The 15,160-nt window shown below is 53.4% G+C and overlaps 1 protein-coding gene across 5 annotated transcripts in view; it reads left to right on the plus strand.

Moving 5' to 3' along the window:
- The window catches only part of LOC122186074 (protein CEPU-1), a 243,687-nt gene that overhangs the window by 132,676 nt on the left and 95,851 nt on the right, over positions 1 to 15,160 (plus strand). For 2 of the 5 annotated variants that reach the window (XM_042882450.1, XM_042882452.1), the window contains exon 2: positions 6,944 to 7,028. In XM_042882450.1, coding sequence (XP_042738384.1) covers positions 6,944 to 7,028 — 85 coding nt within the window. Of the gene's footprint in view, positions 1 to 6,411; positions 6,740 to 6,808; positions 7,029 to 15,160 lie in introns of those variants that run through there. The other 3 variants (XM_042882454.1, XM_042882453.1, XM_042882449.1) reach the window with 3 other exon arrangements.

Raw genomic sequence — 15,160 nt, forward strand, 5'->3', positions numbered from 1 at the left:
GCAGATGCAAAACCCCTTCTGGGCAGCTGGTGCATGTGGTTCATCCGTGTCACAGGACAGTCCAAAGGCAGCTTTGAGGATGCTCTTTCTTTGGAGTGAGGTGCCCAGTGCCAGGACACGGAGCTTTGAGGTGTGATGCCCAAAGCTCTGCTTGGCAGCAGCCCACGCATCACCGTGGCCAAAAGTATTAATGTGGGGGAAAAGTTAACCACACTTACTGAACTGCAAAAAAGGTTGTTTTTATACCCCTTTATTGGAATATAAAGACAGCTTTTATAACCTTTTAAAGGGACATAAAAGCAGCTCGGAGACTTGAAAGCTCGCTCCAATTTAAGACGGCGTGGCGATGCTGACAGGTTTGGGATGCGGTTGCAGGGAGGAGAAGGGGACTGCAGCGGGTCCTCCTGGAGGTGGCACATGCTGCTGGGGTGCACACTGCGATGGGATCCCTCCTCTCCCCCCCTCAATGGGGATTTGCCTTCATGCCCTGTGTTGGCACAGCGGTCGGTGGGACGTGACACGAACAGCAGGGTGACCTTTCCAGCAGCCCCACAGCACAGGTTGAATATGGAGAGGCTGTGATGCTCTCTTCTCCCCATGCCACCTCCCAGATAATAAAGCTTCCAGACAGAGTGCTGCATGGCCACGAAGAGGACGGGAGCGGGAGCAGCTGCTTCTAATTTTGCTTTGTGGGAAGGGAGGGAGGTGATGCTGAGAGCACCCCGCATTCTCTGCACATATTTTTCATCATTATAGGCAGAAATGCCAGAGTGGTGACAGATATTAATGCAGTTCACGCCGGGAGAAAATCTTCTTTCCATCAGACTCAATGTTCAGCAAGAGGGCAGTGCCATTTGCAGCCCTCGGGAGGATGTGTTTGAAAGGTGATGTGTTCTTTCCCCGGGAAGTTTTATTCCGAGATGAAGTTCAGATTGGAGCAAGGGCACCTGGATCCGTCGCAGTGGGGCATCGTGGATCCAACCAGATGTGCTGGAGAGGCGTTGAGGTTTGGGTGCAGCCCAAAGTGCCCACGCAGAGCCTGGGGATGTCACTGCCACGTGTGGCTGTTTTGGGGCTCGTGCTCCATCCTATGGCACGCAGCTGTAAGGTCTGCAGAGTTCCTCTGCACAGCGCTGCGCTTCCTCGCGCCCCTCAGCCTCCTTCTATTTGCTTATCCCACTAAATATTCATCAGTAACATTTAAGACAAAGGAAAGAGATAATTACAAGGGGAGAATTTTTTTGCAGTATTAAAGGTTAACAGAATTCTTGGCATTTGTGCCTTGTCGATCTCCGTGTAATTATGCTCATTTCCCAGAATTCAGAGGTGACTGTGCCTGTTAACGCTCAAAGATGGTACCCCGGGAATTAAATTTATGAGATCATTTCTCAAAATCTTCAGATTCAACCCAAGCATCCCACTTAATGGCATGGTCATTATTAATATTATTCTTGGACCCGCCGCGCGGGGCAGAGGACGGGTGGCAAACAGAACACTGATGCATGTGGGCAGCAGCACGCCTGGCTTTTGTTCCTGAGCCATTTGGCAACCTCAGTGCTTTGTGAAATGAGCATTTCGCTTTGGGTTGGCGGGAGCTGCAAAGGTGTGGGTTGGAGGTCCAGCAGAGCAGCGCTGTTTTGGCTGTCGGGAGTTGGGATGGGAGCATTTGCATCTCCGCAGCTCTGGTGTTTAATGAGAAAACAAGTGTTAGCCCATGCGACGTGCCTTATCAGTGCACAACAGGAGGCAAAAGCAGAGGAGCAAAGCTCGGTTCTTTGCATTCCTCGTGTCCGTGCTGGAGCTGCTGAGGAGCTGAAGTGAGCACCGAGGCACGGCTCGCTTTGCTGTGCCGCCTGAGCAGACTTTTCCTCCCTTGGTGCTGTTAAAATGCAGAGCGGGTAGGGCTGCGGAGCACTGGGTTAATGTCATACACTTACACAGTGCTATTGGATGGCCCACGGCGTGGTTTTACCCGATGTCATCACCTGATTCGTCCCATCAGATGCTGTGAGCGGAGGGGCTGCGCTCCTGAGCGCTAACACAGCACGACCTTGCAGCCATGCAGCGAGCAGCAGATTGATCCGAAACCAATATCGATCCACACCACGCACAGCTGGGATCAATCCCCCTTAATATCTTCCCCTGTGCCAGTGCAGCTCGGTATCTTTGAGAATTCTCTAGTAGACATGTTTAATATGACAGCAGCGCGTATGGAGGTGTCACTCCATCAGTGCATATGTTGTGTTGGGTGGGCTGTGCTCGGAGGCTGAGATAGTGAGAACTGTCAGAAAGGAGCAATCAATAAATCAGAACGTCTCCTAAGGGGATTTGCCCATAGGGATGGGGGGGGGGGTCACCATCCCTGGGGGTGTTGCAGAGCTGTGGGGATGTGGGCAGTGGGCACAGTGGGGTGGGCTGGGGTAGGACTTGAGTTGCAACAGGTTGGGAAAAGCAGAAAGCGGAGCAGGGAGGAGCTGCTTGGATGGCTTTATGCATTTTGTATGCTGTCTGTGCCCACTGCTTGGAGCCTGTGTCAGGGAATGAGGGCCGAGTGCCCGCGGGGACACTCCACACATTCAGAAAAATGGCCCCAAATGGCCCCAAATGCAATTTCTCCACTCAATGCAGGGAAAGCCTTTGGGGCAAGAAGGGCTCAGAATGGCTCCAGCCAAGGAAGGCTCTCAATCATTGCTTCTTAATTGGGGTCGGCGTTAACAAGGGGATAAATGAGGCAGTGTGGTGAGCAGAGCAGGAGCCCACATCCTTTGTGTGCCGTGAATGGGCACTGCTGCACGGGGCTCAGTGCTGTGTGTGCACCTGACTGATGCCAAGCAGTGAGGCCGTGTGTGCAGCCATGGACCTGATAGAGAATAATGCAGCGCCGTAGCATGGAGGGGAATTGTGAATGGTTTGAGCATAAATTATGGTTCTGATTATATTTGGCAACTTCAGACTAAAAATAAACGTGGACTTTGGGGTTACAGATTGCCATCTATCAGCTTTGTGAAAAGGAGAAAAAAAAAAAAAAGGAATTAAAAGCCAAATCCGGCCATAGAAATTGCCTGGCTGTGACCTACTTATGGAAAGTCAGGTTTTTTGTTGGTTCTTTTTTTTTTTTTTCCTCCAGGATTGAACTCTGTCAGTATGGGGAGGTGTGGGCTGTGTGTGTGTAGGTTTGCTGGCCGCTGGGTGTGAGGGCATCCATTGAGCAGCCTCTGAGCAGATGCATGGGAGAGGGATGCCGTGTAGTTCTGGGCAAGCTGGAAGAGGTGGAAACTGTTTTATTTCAGTTGATGGAGGAGCGTCAGTGGCAGGCTTGCATCAGGGCATGGGACCACTCAGCGATGCACGTTGGCCTTGTTTGTTCTGTTTCACCCCAAAGCAGGAGGTTTTGCTGGAAGGCTCAGCGCTGAGGAGGCCCCTGCAGCAGTGGAGAATGCTGGCTGGGGCTGGGTTTGGGCTTACAGTTGCAGCTGATTTGGGGCAAACCGATGGTGCAAAAGCCATGGCTGGGCTTTGGGGGAGCACAGGGGCGAGGGAAGGGAGCGTGCCCCAGGAGCTGCTGCAGAGTGGCACTGCCGAGTCTCACTCTGTCCAATCTTGCTGGAAAATTGAGTCAGTATCTCTCCCCTCCCCAAATATTTTGCGCAGCAGCACCCATGGCTCCTTCTGGCGGTGTCCCTGAGAGCTCTCTGCATCCTCCCTGCTGCTCATTGCTCCCCTGCATCCCTCCATGCGATGCTCCCCGCCCCTCCTGCTCTCAATTGCTGCCAGGAGGGGGGGCCTTCAGCCTTGGAGGCTGCGAGAGGAGATAAATATGTGTGCAGAGCAGGTGTGTGTGTGCGCCCGGCTCGTTCCGCTTGTTTCCTGCCTGTTGCTTGCGAAGGAAGGAGATTTTTATCTGAGCAGGAAGAAAGCAAAGGAGCTGAAAGCAAGGCGAGGTGCTGCTTTGCAAGCATCTTCGTCCGTGCATGGCAGGCTCTGCTGCTGTGGTCAAAAAGCAGCGAAGGAAGAAAGGCTCTCTCATCCCCAGAGGAGGCTACAAAGCTCTCTTTCTCTTCCTGCTGAACCTTCACAGCTGGACTCGGTTGCTGGCTCCTCTGCTGCTGGAGCGACTGAATTATTGAAAGGAATCTTGATTTTGTTTTCTCTTTGCTGTTTTCATGCGTTGCGTTTATTGTCTATAGATATTTTTAAAGTCTGAAGCAATTACAGCTGTCAGAAAAGAGACGAGCTGTGACAGGCTGATTTATATGTACATTGCATGTGTGCAAGAGAGGGAGAGCGGGATGGGCAGGGATTCTGCTGGGCATTGGTATGCAGGAACCAGCCATTTAAATTCCTTGGGACTTGCAGAGGACACCAAGCTTCTCCTAACAGGGTTGGTTGGTGACTTTGGGTTGGGATGTCTGGAAGTCACTGCAAGCCTTTTGAGGTCCTCCTGCTCTCAGCACTGACAGGTGCTTTCTGTCCTGATGGAGGGTGCCCAGTTTGAATGTTGCTTTAGGAGTTTGCATGGCTGCAGTCCTTGTGATCCCATTGGTTTTGCTGATGAAGGAGCTTGTCACTGCCTGGGCAAAGGGAGCAGGGTGTGCGCTGAGGGTCCTGTTCATGAGGGCAGCTAGTAAGTAGCACAGGGTGGTCCCAAAAGGATGCTCCAGCAAAATCAGTGCCTCTTGTTCCTCGCTGACTCACACATCCCTGAAAATTCCCTGCTCTAGAGGAAATGCAGCTCTGCACGTGGAGTTTCATTCTGTCACAAACTCGTCTTGCTGTTTGCAGCTAGGTTTTGTGGCTGCAAAAGTTGTGAAGCCCTCCTGCACTGAGCAGGGTGAGCTGCAGAGCTCCCTCCTCCCGCTGAGGGCTGCAGAGAGCTGCTCCCTTCTCCAGGGAGCCGGGAAGTGGAGGGAGGGAATGCAGGGCAGCACGTCCCAGCAGTGCTGGATTCATAAAGCAGAGCCTTCGGAAGGGAAAGGAGTCAGGAGAGAGATGCAAAGCAATCCCCTTCTCATATGACCTATCAGCGCGCACAATAATAATAAAGCTTTATTTGATTGAGTGTTTCCTCTGCCTGGCACAGCTCATAATGTTGGAGAGATTAAATAGCACAGTTAGTGAATTAAGCAGTAGTTTACAGGGGATTCGGAGACTCCGGGGATTAGTAACGGGCTATGGATCCTTTCACATCTAGGTCACCCCTCGGAATCCAGCTCAGGTTGGCAGTGATTTAAAGCCCACAAAAATTCCCCGGTGCGGGGCGAGGGCTGCAGAGCGTGCGGCGAGGGATGGAGGAGGGAGGATTTGGGGACGGGGCACTGCGTGAGCCGGGGGTGCGGGGCTGCAGGAGCTGAAGGCAGAGCAGCTCTCTGTGGCTCCGGGATGTTGAGCTCTGAGGATTGCTCCCAGCACCTTTTGCCAGCACGAAGCTGTGCCTGGAAATATTATTAACGCGTCCGGCCGCTAGCGGAGGGAAGGAGGAACTGCTCGGCATAAGCAAATGCGATATCTGTTAAATTATGAGCTGATAAAAAGTACTCGGGGACTGCGCTTGCAGCTGGGGAGGAATTTAGCGCTGACGCTCATGTCTGTGAGGTGCAGAGGACCAGGAGGGCACCCTCCTGCCTCTCCTTGTCGCTGCCTGCATGGGTTTTTTTTTGGTGGGTGATGGGAAGTGTGGGAAAGGGGAACCATCCTGCGCCTCAGTTTCCCCTCCTGCACAGCGCCTTTGTGCCCGGGGAGGGGATGGCGTGGAAGCAGAGGGGGTAAATATCAGAGGTCGTTTGGCTGCCGGGTGCAGGTAAGCACGCCGGGAAGCGAGGAGGGGAGAAGAGGGGGGAGGTACCCCATCCCATCCCCGTGGAGCACGGTGCGGTGGGGGTTAAGGCGGCCGTCCTTCGCCTGAGAGCGCGCGCCCACTGCCTGCGCGCGGCTGTGCGGTGCTGTGAGCGTGCGGGAGCCAAAGTGCCGGTCAGTGATGGAGCCGCTGCCATGACAACCCCGGGCAGTCAGCCTGCGTGCCGCGCAGGGATGCTCCCCAGCAGCCGTGCCGCCGGGGCTGGGATGCTGCCGCCCTTCTGCACCCCGTCCTCCTGCTGCTGAGGGTGTCCGACATCCCAACATCATCCGACATCCCAACATCATCCGACGTCCCGCAGCCCGGCATCCCAGCGCCCTGCGTCCCGCCGGGACCAGCCTGCCTTTGGGACCCCGCGCTGGGGCTGGAGGAGGAGAGGGACTGCTGGGCACTCGGAGGCCTTTGCGCGCTGTGCCTTTGTTGCTTCTGGACCCGCTTGCTAGCTCGCTGCAGGGAGTGGTGGTCTTTTTCTGCCGCCTGTTGTTGGCTTTTCTTTCATTCTTTCATTCTTTTTTTTTTCTTTTTTTTTTCTTTTTTTTTTTTTTTCCCTTGTTTTTATGGACTGCCCCCGCTCGGGGAGCTGCGAACTCGGGACAAGTGTGTGTGTGCGGGGCGGGAGCGCGGCGCAGCCCCCGGCACCTCCGTGCCCAAGTGAGCCTCGGACTGCTCCCGGGAAGAGCCGGCTCGCCCAGCGTCCAGCACCTTTGCCACTTCTCCTCCTCCTCTTCCTCCTCCCCCCGGCCCTCCCGTCCTCCTCCCTCACCCGAGGATACTGGGGACTCCCTCCGGATGCCGCTCGGCAGGCTCAGTGCTCGCAGGCTGCCTTTCCAGGGGCTCTCCTGATCTCCGTGGAGCTCCGCATCGCTCGCCTCCGCGCCCGCCCCGGTGGTTTTGCTCCCCCCCCGTCCCCACACACACGCACCCCCTCCCTCCTCTCCCCCCTTTTCGCTCCCGGTGGCCTCGTCGGGTGTGTTTTTTGCCTGGTGGAAAAGTCCCTGCTGCCCAGGATGGGGGTCGGTGGGTGCTTAGCCCTGCCCTGGAGGTGCCTAGTCGTCCTCTGTCTCAGGCTGCTCTTCCTTGTGCCCGCAGGAGTGCCCGTGCGCAGCGGAGATGCCACCTTCCCCAAAGCTATGGACAACGTGACTGTGCGGCAAGGGGAGAGTGCCACGCTCAGGTAGGAGCTGCTGCCTCGGGTTGTGCTGGGGAGTTGTGCTGTGTGGGAGCTGCCTGTGCCTTTGGGATGTGCCTCAGTTTCCCCAGCTGGGGAACTAAAAAGCTGTGAGTGCCGCTCCCCTCTTTAGGGCAGTGGGGGGGATGTGGGGCTGTGTGCTGCACCCCCTGCTCAGGTCCTGCCTGCAGCAGTGCCATGGGAGCAGGGGTTGTGCCCAGCGCTGTGCCCCACTCCTGGTCCCTATTCTCGCAGCAGATGGGCGCAGTGTCCTGCTGGGGCTGCTGGGCAGGGACACGAGCAGTACGAGGCTGCATTTTAATTGCTGTGCTGGGAGCAGTGCTTGCAACTCCGGAGAGACTTTGGTATCTGCGGGGTTGGGTGTGCACAGGGGAACGAGTGGAGCAGGGCCAAGGCAGGATGACAGAACAAGGGGATGATCTTTGGTCGGACTCTCTTACAAATGTGAATCCTCTCCCTGTGTGTTTGCTGGGACTCAGCATCGTGTAGCTGTGCCTTTCAGCCCCACAGCCCCTGCACCTTCCCAGGAGGAAAGAATGGAGCAGCCATGTGCCATCCCAATGATTTTGTCTTGTGGCATGTCATGGCTGGGCCAGAAAGGTTGGGTGTGGGTGCATAGGGGTGTGTTGGATCAGAGCTCACCTCCTGGCTTCTGGTTAAAATAGCTCTTCCAAACATCTGGGCTTTCCCAAGCACCGAAAATCCGATGGATTTACAATGGGATGTCGAAGAGGGAAGGTTTTGTGTTAAGGGAGCAAAAGGTGCAGGAGCCGTGGGTATGGGCACTCTGCAAACTCACTGGGAGGAGGAGAACTGCTCTGCTTGGGGTTCCTGCCCACGGTGCCCAGCCCTGCTCAGTGTGCAGCGTGCAGACAAACCAAGCATTGCACAGAAAGCAGAGGGACAGCGGCGTGAGTCAGCACAGAGTCAGGGCTGCTTTCCTTCTCAGCGAGGCTGTTGGGTGGTGACACACGGGTGACAAATCTTGCACCTGGCTTTGGGAAGCAGCCCTGCAGACAGTATTCCCATTGTGCTTTCCCTTGGGCCCGTTGCTTTTGGGAATTATCCATCTCATGGCATTAGTTTGGTCACTGGAGAGGTGTTGCAGTGGCAGTTTGGTGGTTTTTTCCTGCTGGTGTAAGGTGGGGACGGTTGGGAGCAATGAGCCGCTCTGGCGGTGCAGCCATCGATCTGTTGTTTGGGAGTTCACTTGTTCAGAATAGCAATGCTGCCGCGTGTTTCCTCCCGCCCAGCACACTGATGCTGGGAGCACAGGGAGGGGGAAAACGATCTTCCTCTCTTTTTTCCTCCTTTCCCACTCATTTCCATGCGCGGTGGGAGGACGGCGAGCCGCAGCCAAGGACTTGGAAGGAAGCATATGTCTCTGGAGGTCCCTTTTTATGGTTCTTTCTTTTTTTCTTCTTTTTTTTTTTTTTTTCCCAGCTGACAAAAGGGAAAGCAAGCTGAAAAACTTTGCTGCTTCTGTGAAAACCCCACGAGGGCTGCAATTAGGTTACTCCACACTGGGTGCCAGCAGCCCTGCAATGCCCTCCCCGCTCCATGTCCGGCGTGCTGGTCACAGCACAATGCATAGCTGCAGGGAGCAGCTTGTGCCCAGGCCCAGCAAAGCACAGCCCCAAAGCTCATTTAAAGGTGTGCAGGCTTTGCTCTGTGTTGTTCCACAGTTATGTTTGGGTGTAATGCTGCAGGTGCTTTGGTTGGGGATGGTGCGTTTGGAGTCAGTGCTATGGGGCTGCGCTCATGTGCCTGCAAGGATGAGTCAGAGTGGAGTGGGGGCACCAGGGATGTTTGTTTCCTTCTGTATTGGGATGTCTGCTGAAGCACACAGACTTTTGTGTTGCTTTGGTCATGGTTAAATGTAAATCTGTGGTTAGATGCTGGTATAGAGCTTGTGCCTGGGGTGGTTGTGAGCGAGTTACTCTGGGGTGCAGTAGAAACTGCAGGGATGGGAAGAGGACTTGTGGATGTCCAGCCTGACTTCTCAGTGCCTTTATCAGTGCCCATGTTGGGCTCTTGGGGTTATGCTTAGGGCTTGGGGATAGCACAGGGTGCCTTTCTTCATCACACGGTCAGGGTGAGGCTGGTCCATCCCATCCCACACCTTGGTTGCATCCTACCCACCCTGGTAACAAGCAGCTCGCACCCTGTGCTTGCAGCAGTGCCGAACCCAACCCATTTCTCAGACCTCTGCAGGAGCTTTCTCAGCACCAAAACAAGAGGTTTGATTGCGGTTTCACTCTGATAGGCATCAGTCAGCACTTCCCACGCACGGCTCTGACAATGCCAGCAGCACACATGGGTGCTTGCAGGCGTCCCCATGAGTTCACAGTGCCCTGAGCAGGAGCAGGTGCAGATCCAAGCAGAGCAGCACTTCTTTCCCTGACTGCTCCCTGGTTTTCCCGATGCTTTTATTCACTTTGATTCCACCGTGAAGAGTCAAATCTGAGTTTAACAGAAGCTGAATCCCTTCTAACCCCTATGTTTCATGTGGTTTCTGTGCCCTTTGCCATTGCTCTCCACAGTGCTTTACCTGAACCTGTTTTTACAAATGCATTTTGCCTGTGTTGTGCTCTGGAAGTAATTTTGGAGAAATGATAACTTGGCAGTGAAACAAAACAAAATCCAGCATGTTTGTTTGCCTTTGACGGATACAAACAGAACCTGCCTGCTTGCTGCACAGGAGGGAATCTTCCTCACACACGGCTCTGTTCTGTGTTGGATTTGGATCCCTCCCTGCACCCACAGACCCACAGCAGAGGGGCTGCACAGCCCCATTGCATCCCCAGCGCTGCTTCTGGCTTTGCTTGCGACGGCGTTTCTGAGAGAGGAGTTGATTGCTAAAGTGACATGTCAGCAAATCTCAGCCACCTCTCCCCCATCTCTGAGATGGAATCAGCCTAAAGTGGAAGGGGGGGGGAGAAAAAACACACACACGTCATATGCATGGATTATTTTTATTTTTTCTGAGTACAATTTCCATCTGAGATGAGATGCGCTCCTGATTGCTGTGCCAGAGAGGGCTTCCCTTTATAGCTCTGCTGCCTCGAGCTCAGCGTGGCTTTTGGGGCTGGGGGCATCTTGTGCATTTCTGTGTCCATCCTAAGGCTGAGTGCCAGCTTGAGGAAGGTGTAAATCCAGCAGATGGCACTTTGGGATGGGAAGGGCTGGTAGGATGAGGATCAGAGCCTGTAGGTACACAGCTGTCCTGTGGGAAGGTGCTGGGGTGGCATTTCTGATTGCTAAGCCAGTGTTATGAGATGGAAGTTCATCTGATGTTAGGTGCCCCCCGAGGTCCTATCAGTGTGTTTGTCTCTGTGTAGCCCTTGGAACATTTGCTTTCTCTGTCTCTGTGAGTCATCTGCTTGCACTGCAGTCTTCGGTGGTGGGATGTGCCCCTCTGTTGGGAAAAGTGCAAAGTGTGTTATGCAGGGGGGCTCTGCAGATGGCCAGCAGCACCCTGCTCTCACCTGGAGCTTGGAGTCCCAGCAGTGGGACAGCCTTCACCACGACTGAGCTCAGAATCAAGCGTGGGACCTGAATCTGTGCCCCTTCTGTTGGCTTCAGGGGAGTTATCCAGCCTTGGTCTAGCAGAGCTGCTCCTCTCTTCTTCCAGACCCCCCAGCCTGCCCGTTTCTGTTTGTGGTGCTGGAGCTCAGACACCCTTATTTTCCTTCAGGAGGAAAGGGGAAAAATAGGAAGGACTTAATCTACGACCACATCAGCGGGAGAACTGGCTAATAGAAATTGTAATGAGAATACAGAGCCAAACAAACAAGCAAATGGGAAAATGCAATCCCCCCAATGCAATAAAGAGATTTATGCCGACAAAGGGGCTGATCCGGCGCTCATTAATGACACCACAAGTCTTTATCCTAACTGTAATGGACTGTGGACCAGGTTGGAAGACAGCGTCTTAGCTACAATATGCAAACTGTTGACACCCTGTGCAAGGAATAGCAATGCAGAAAGCCTTCTCCCAGCAGGAGGAGTTGGCTCTTTGTTGCATGCAGCACCTGTGCAAGGCGAATGCATGATGCCCTTGGGTGTAACGTTCAGAGGTGCAAAAGCCACTGGAAGCTGAGAGCTAGGCTGGCTGCTTGGATCTCCTTCTGCTGGAATGCCACGCATGCCTTCATTGCCAGGGCGTTAGGAATCTCGCCTTGAGTAAGGGTTCTTGGCTCTTCCCAAGCAGCAGTCCTGCTGGAAGGAGGTCTGTGGTTCACGTGCAAAATGAGGAGATGGGAGAGCAGATGGGTGGGGATGGGTGGCTGGAGGCAAACTTGGCAGCTGTGCTGTCCTCTGGAAGAGGAGCTGGTGGTGATGCTGAGATGGGGAGGGAGAGACACCTCCGGGGAGGGAAAGGACACCAGGGGTCAAAGAGGAGACGCATGAGTCTAGCTCTGCATGCCAATGAGGACAGAGTAAATAAGGAATAAAACCACCTTTCAGCACGAGCAGCTGGTGAAATATCACAGGTTTGTTTGGTGGATTTTTTTTTCCAGAGATGGGAGATTTTGACCGACTCTGCAGCCATAAATGGCTCTGACACCTGCGTCTGTTTTATCAGACACATGCAGAACCCCAGACATGATCCGAACATCCATTACTTTGGATTTTTAAGCCTGTTATTTAAAAAAAAAAAAGTCAGGATGGGTTCATTATTTTCCCAGCGTTTTGTTCTCTGTTCAACAGAACTTGGGTGCTTTTCAGTTTCTTGTACATCCCTAATAAGAAAGTGTCAGGCAAAAGAAACTCCCCAGGGTATGGAGGAAGGGAGCAGGACAGCTCTAGGTTTAGACCCACTCCCAGATCCATAGGTGATGTGGACCTGCAGGTGGGCATAGCACTGACATCTGGAGTTACATTTGGGTTCTTAGCCTGAAGTCATTCAAATCCAGTAAATTTTAGACATGAGGCTTTGCTCCTGAGTAATCCTTGCTGTGTTACATCTTTGGTGCTCTCCTGCATCCAGTACAAAGATATTGAGCTCAAAGGAAGAAAGGCCATCTCTGTGACAGTAGGGCCTGGGTGAAAGCAAAGCACATCTCTGTGGGTCCAGTGCTCACCTTGCAGGGACGTTTCCTGGGAGCTGGGCAGGGACTTTGTGCTCCAGCTTTGAGGTGGAAAATTCACACTTCAGTTCCATAAGGTTTTAGAGCATCTTATGGGAAATAGTGCAGTTTTGTCTCAGAGGGGAAGAATTCCTGGAATCAGAGTTTCCCTTTGGCTGCAAAAAGTGTTTTCCTGCACACCTCTGAGCTGCTCTGATTCTGAAATCAGTGTTTCCCTCTTACTACATCCTTCCTTATTGCTTCTTGAACTGTAGGAGCTGTTCTGCTTTGACTTGAACAAGGATTCTGTTGAATATCAGCTTGCAGAGGCCAAGCTGTAGGCTGGCCATTGCACACTGCGACCCCATTTGCTCAGCAGTTCAGTCCAAGGTGTAAATCAGGGCAGGACGTGGCGGTGTGGGGAGGCAGCAGTGTGGGTACATGAGTCCAAGGCACTCCAGTGTGCTTGTGAGATGTGATTTAGTCCTCTGCAAACACACCGTGAGGAGCTCAAGGCAGCATTACCCTTGACTTTCCTCTCCCCTCTTGGTGCTTATGCTCTGTGGCACGGCAGGATGTGGCCGGAAGGCCAAAATCCCACCTTGGGTTGTTATTGCCCTGTCGTGGAGATGGATGTTTGAGGGAGATACCTTCACTGGTGCACGTCAGCTACATCTCCTAAATTTCCCTGCTTGTCCTTGGCTGGTGGAGGACAGCAGCTGCAATCTCCTTGCTGGTTTACAGCCAGCAACACGCAGGCTGCTGATCTTGTTTAGCCAAATACGGGGCTTTGACCTCAGACACATGCCTGGGAGCAGCACATGAGACACTGTGGCCATCTATAGATCCACCTGCACTGTCTTGGTGGCCTCCATCCAGTTAAATGGCCAAGATCACAGGGGGTTGAATACCAAGAAAAGACCAAAGGCTTGATGGCCAAGAGTCACATGGGAGAAACTCTATCCTCCATGCTAGGACCCAGCCTCAGTATTAGGGAGCTGCATCACGAACCCATAGAGGTGCTGGATGGAAGGGTGCAGAGCAATGGCCTGGTGCAGCCCAAAGGATGGGATGGGGATGTGCCCTCTCTTATCACTACTTCTCTTCGCCTTGGCAGCTGTCAGTAACTTAACTAAGCCATGGCTGGGCTGGGTGCAAGCAGAGATCTGTCCTGGGAACCTCTTGCTTATCATACCTGTCCTTTTAGGAGCATGTTTCAAAACTTCGTGCTTCATACTTCTCCTAACAAGCGTGACTGGGGGTAGGATGCTGATGTCTCTTTCTGTGATGTGAAGTCTGGATTTCAATCTCTCATTTTTCAGCACTTCCAAACCGCCCTCCTCTGGTACTGGGGTGGTTTATCCCCACCATTGGGTTTTCCTGCAGTCAGCACCCATAGCCAGGCTGTGCTGCGCTGATGTGATGCAGGCAGTATAGAAATCGGCACATGATATCTCCCTCTCTACGCTGCTGTAAAATTAGCTTCATCTCAAGTGGCAGAAAATGATCATATCCTCGCTCGAGGGCGATGAAGAATATTCCTGAGTCACTGCTAGTGATGAAACAGGCAGAAAATCCAGAGTGATACACAACTGCCCACTCAGTTTTAATCGCCGAGGCCATTTGCTGCTGCAGAGCCCAGGGAAGCGCTTCCTCCTCCTCTCCTTCATCCCCATCCATCACCCGCAGTGCCGGTCCCAGCAGCCAGGCCACGAGCAGCGAGTGTTCCTTTGTGTTCCCTGGGAGGAGAGGAGGAGGCAGAAGCTTTGTTTCCATAAAGTACAGGAGGAAATCAAAGCAACCTCTGTTCCTCAGTTCTCCTCCTGTAATTCTGCAGCCTACTCCCAGCTCACCCTCATCCCCACAAATCTCCCCTCTGCTCATGGCTCAGAAGCAGCCCTGTGCCCATCAGCTTTAGTTCAAAGCTTTCTCCTTGGGTTTTTATGTTGCCGCCTTGGAATGAAGCACCCTCTTTCCTGCAAGTGCCAGCTCAGCGCTTGGGAAACGCCTTGCCAAATTTGCTGGTGACTAGGCCAAGAAAACCCTTCAAAACACTGCTGATCAGAAGCAGAGCGCAGCAATGCTTTCGTTCCCTGCATATGCTCACTGGCAGCTTGTGAGAGCTGAGCACTCCTCGAAGGAGCTCCTGCAGCCACGCTGTGCCATGCCGTGCCGTGCCACACTGTGCCATGCTGTGTTCTGCCATGCTGTGCCATGTTGCGCCATGCTGTGCTGTTCTGTGCCACGCTGTGCCATGCTGTGCTGTGCCATGCCATGCTGTCCCTACCTCCAGCTTGCACGTGCACTGGAGATGTAGGGTCTGTAAAGGCTCTTAGGACTTGTCAGTGTTTATCCCTTAACCTGATTGTAGATGTTTTCTATCCTGCACATTTGCCAGGGTATGCTATTCAGACAAAGCTCTCCTGGTGTCACACTTCTGCTAGCATAGCTTAATGTCTCCCACAGCCTGCGAGGGGAATACGCACCGCTGGCAAAAGCACAGATGCGCAGGCATAAAAGTGTCAAAGCAGGGGTTTTGCCAGCTCAGAGCCATTGCAGCAGCTCGCTCCACAGATGCAGCCTGCCACACCAGCAAAGCTTTTCCACACCAATTGGCCAAAGCCAGGCAGGTTCCCCCAGACCCCCACTCTCCTCTCCATCATCCCCCAGCTCTGCACGCCGTGCACTGATTTGTTGCGACGATGGTGGCAGTGTGAGCAGGTGCAGAGCTGCAGGACGTGCTCCAAGCAGCTCGCTTTGGAGGTTGTTCCAATGTGCTTTATCCTGTCTGCACACGGTGCAATAAACATGTGTTTTTCCTCCTTCTTTATTTCCCCATCCCTTCCCCAAAGCCATCCAGATGCTGGCTGCTGCCTTTTGGGTGAGGCTGCACTTCAGGGCGGTGGGCGTTGAGCTGAGTAGAGGGCTGAGCAGTTTGGGATTGCTGTGTGTTGTGATGACCATCTCATGCATTCTGCACATGCCAACCATTGGCACGCATGGAAATCTATCTGTATTGCTATAGGGGTGTAACACACAGAAATT

The sequence above is a fragment of the Lagopus leucura genome, unplaced genomic scaffold (genome assembly GCF_019238085.1).
Source record: "Lagopus leucura isolate 7727_CA_CO unplaced genomic scaffold, USGS_WTPT01 Super-Scaffold_100034, whole genome shotgun sequence".
NCBI classification, from domain to species: Eukaryota; Metazoa; Chordata; class Aves; order Galliformes; family Phasianidae; genus Lagopus; species Lagopus leucura.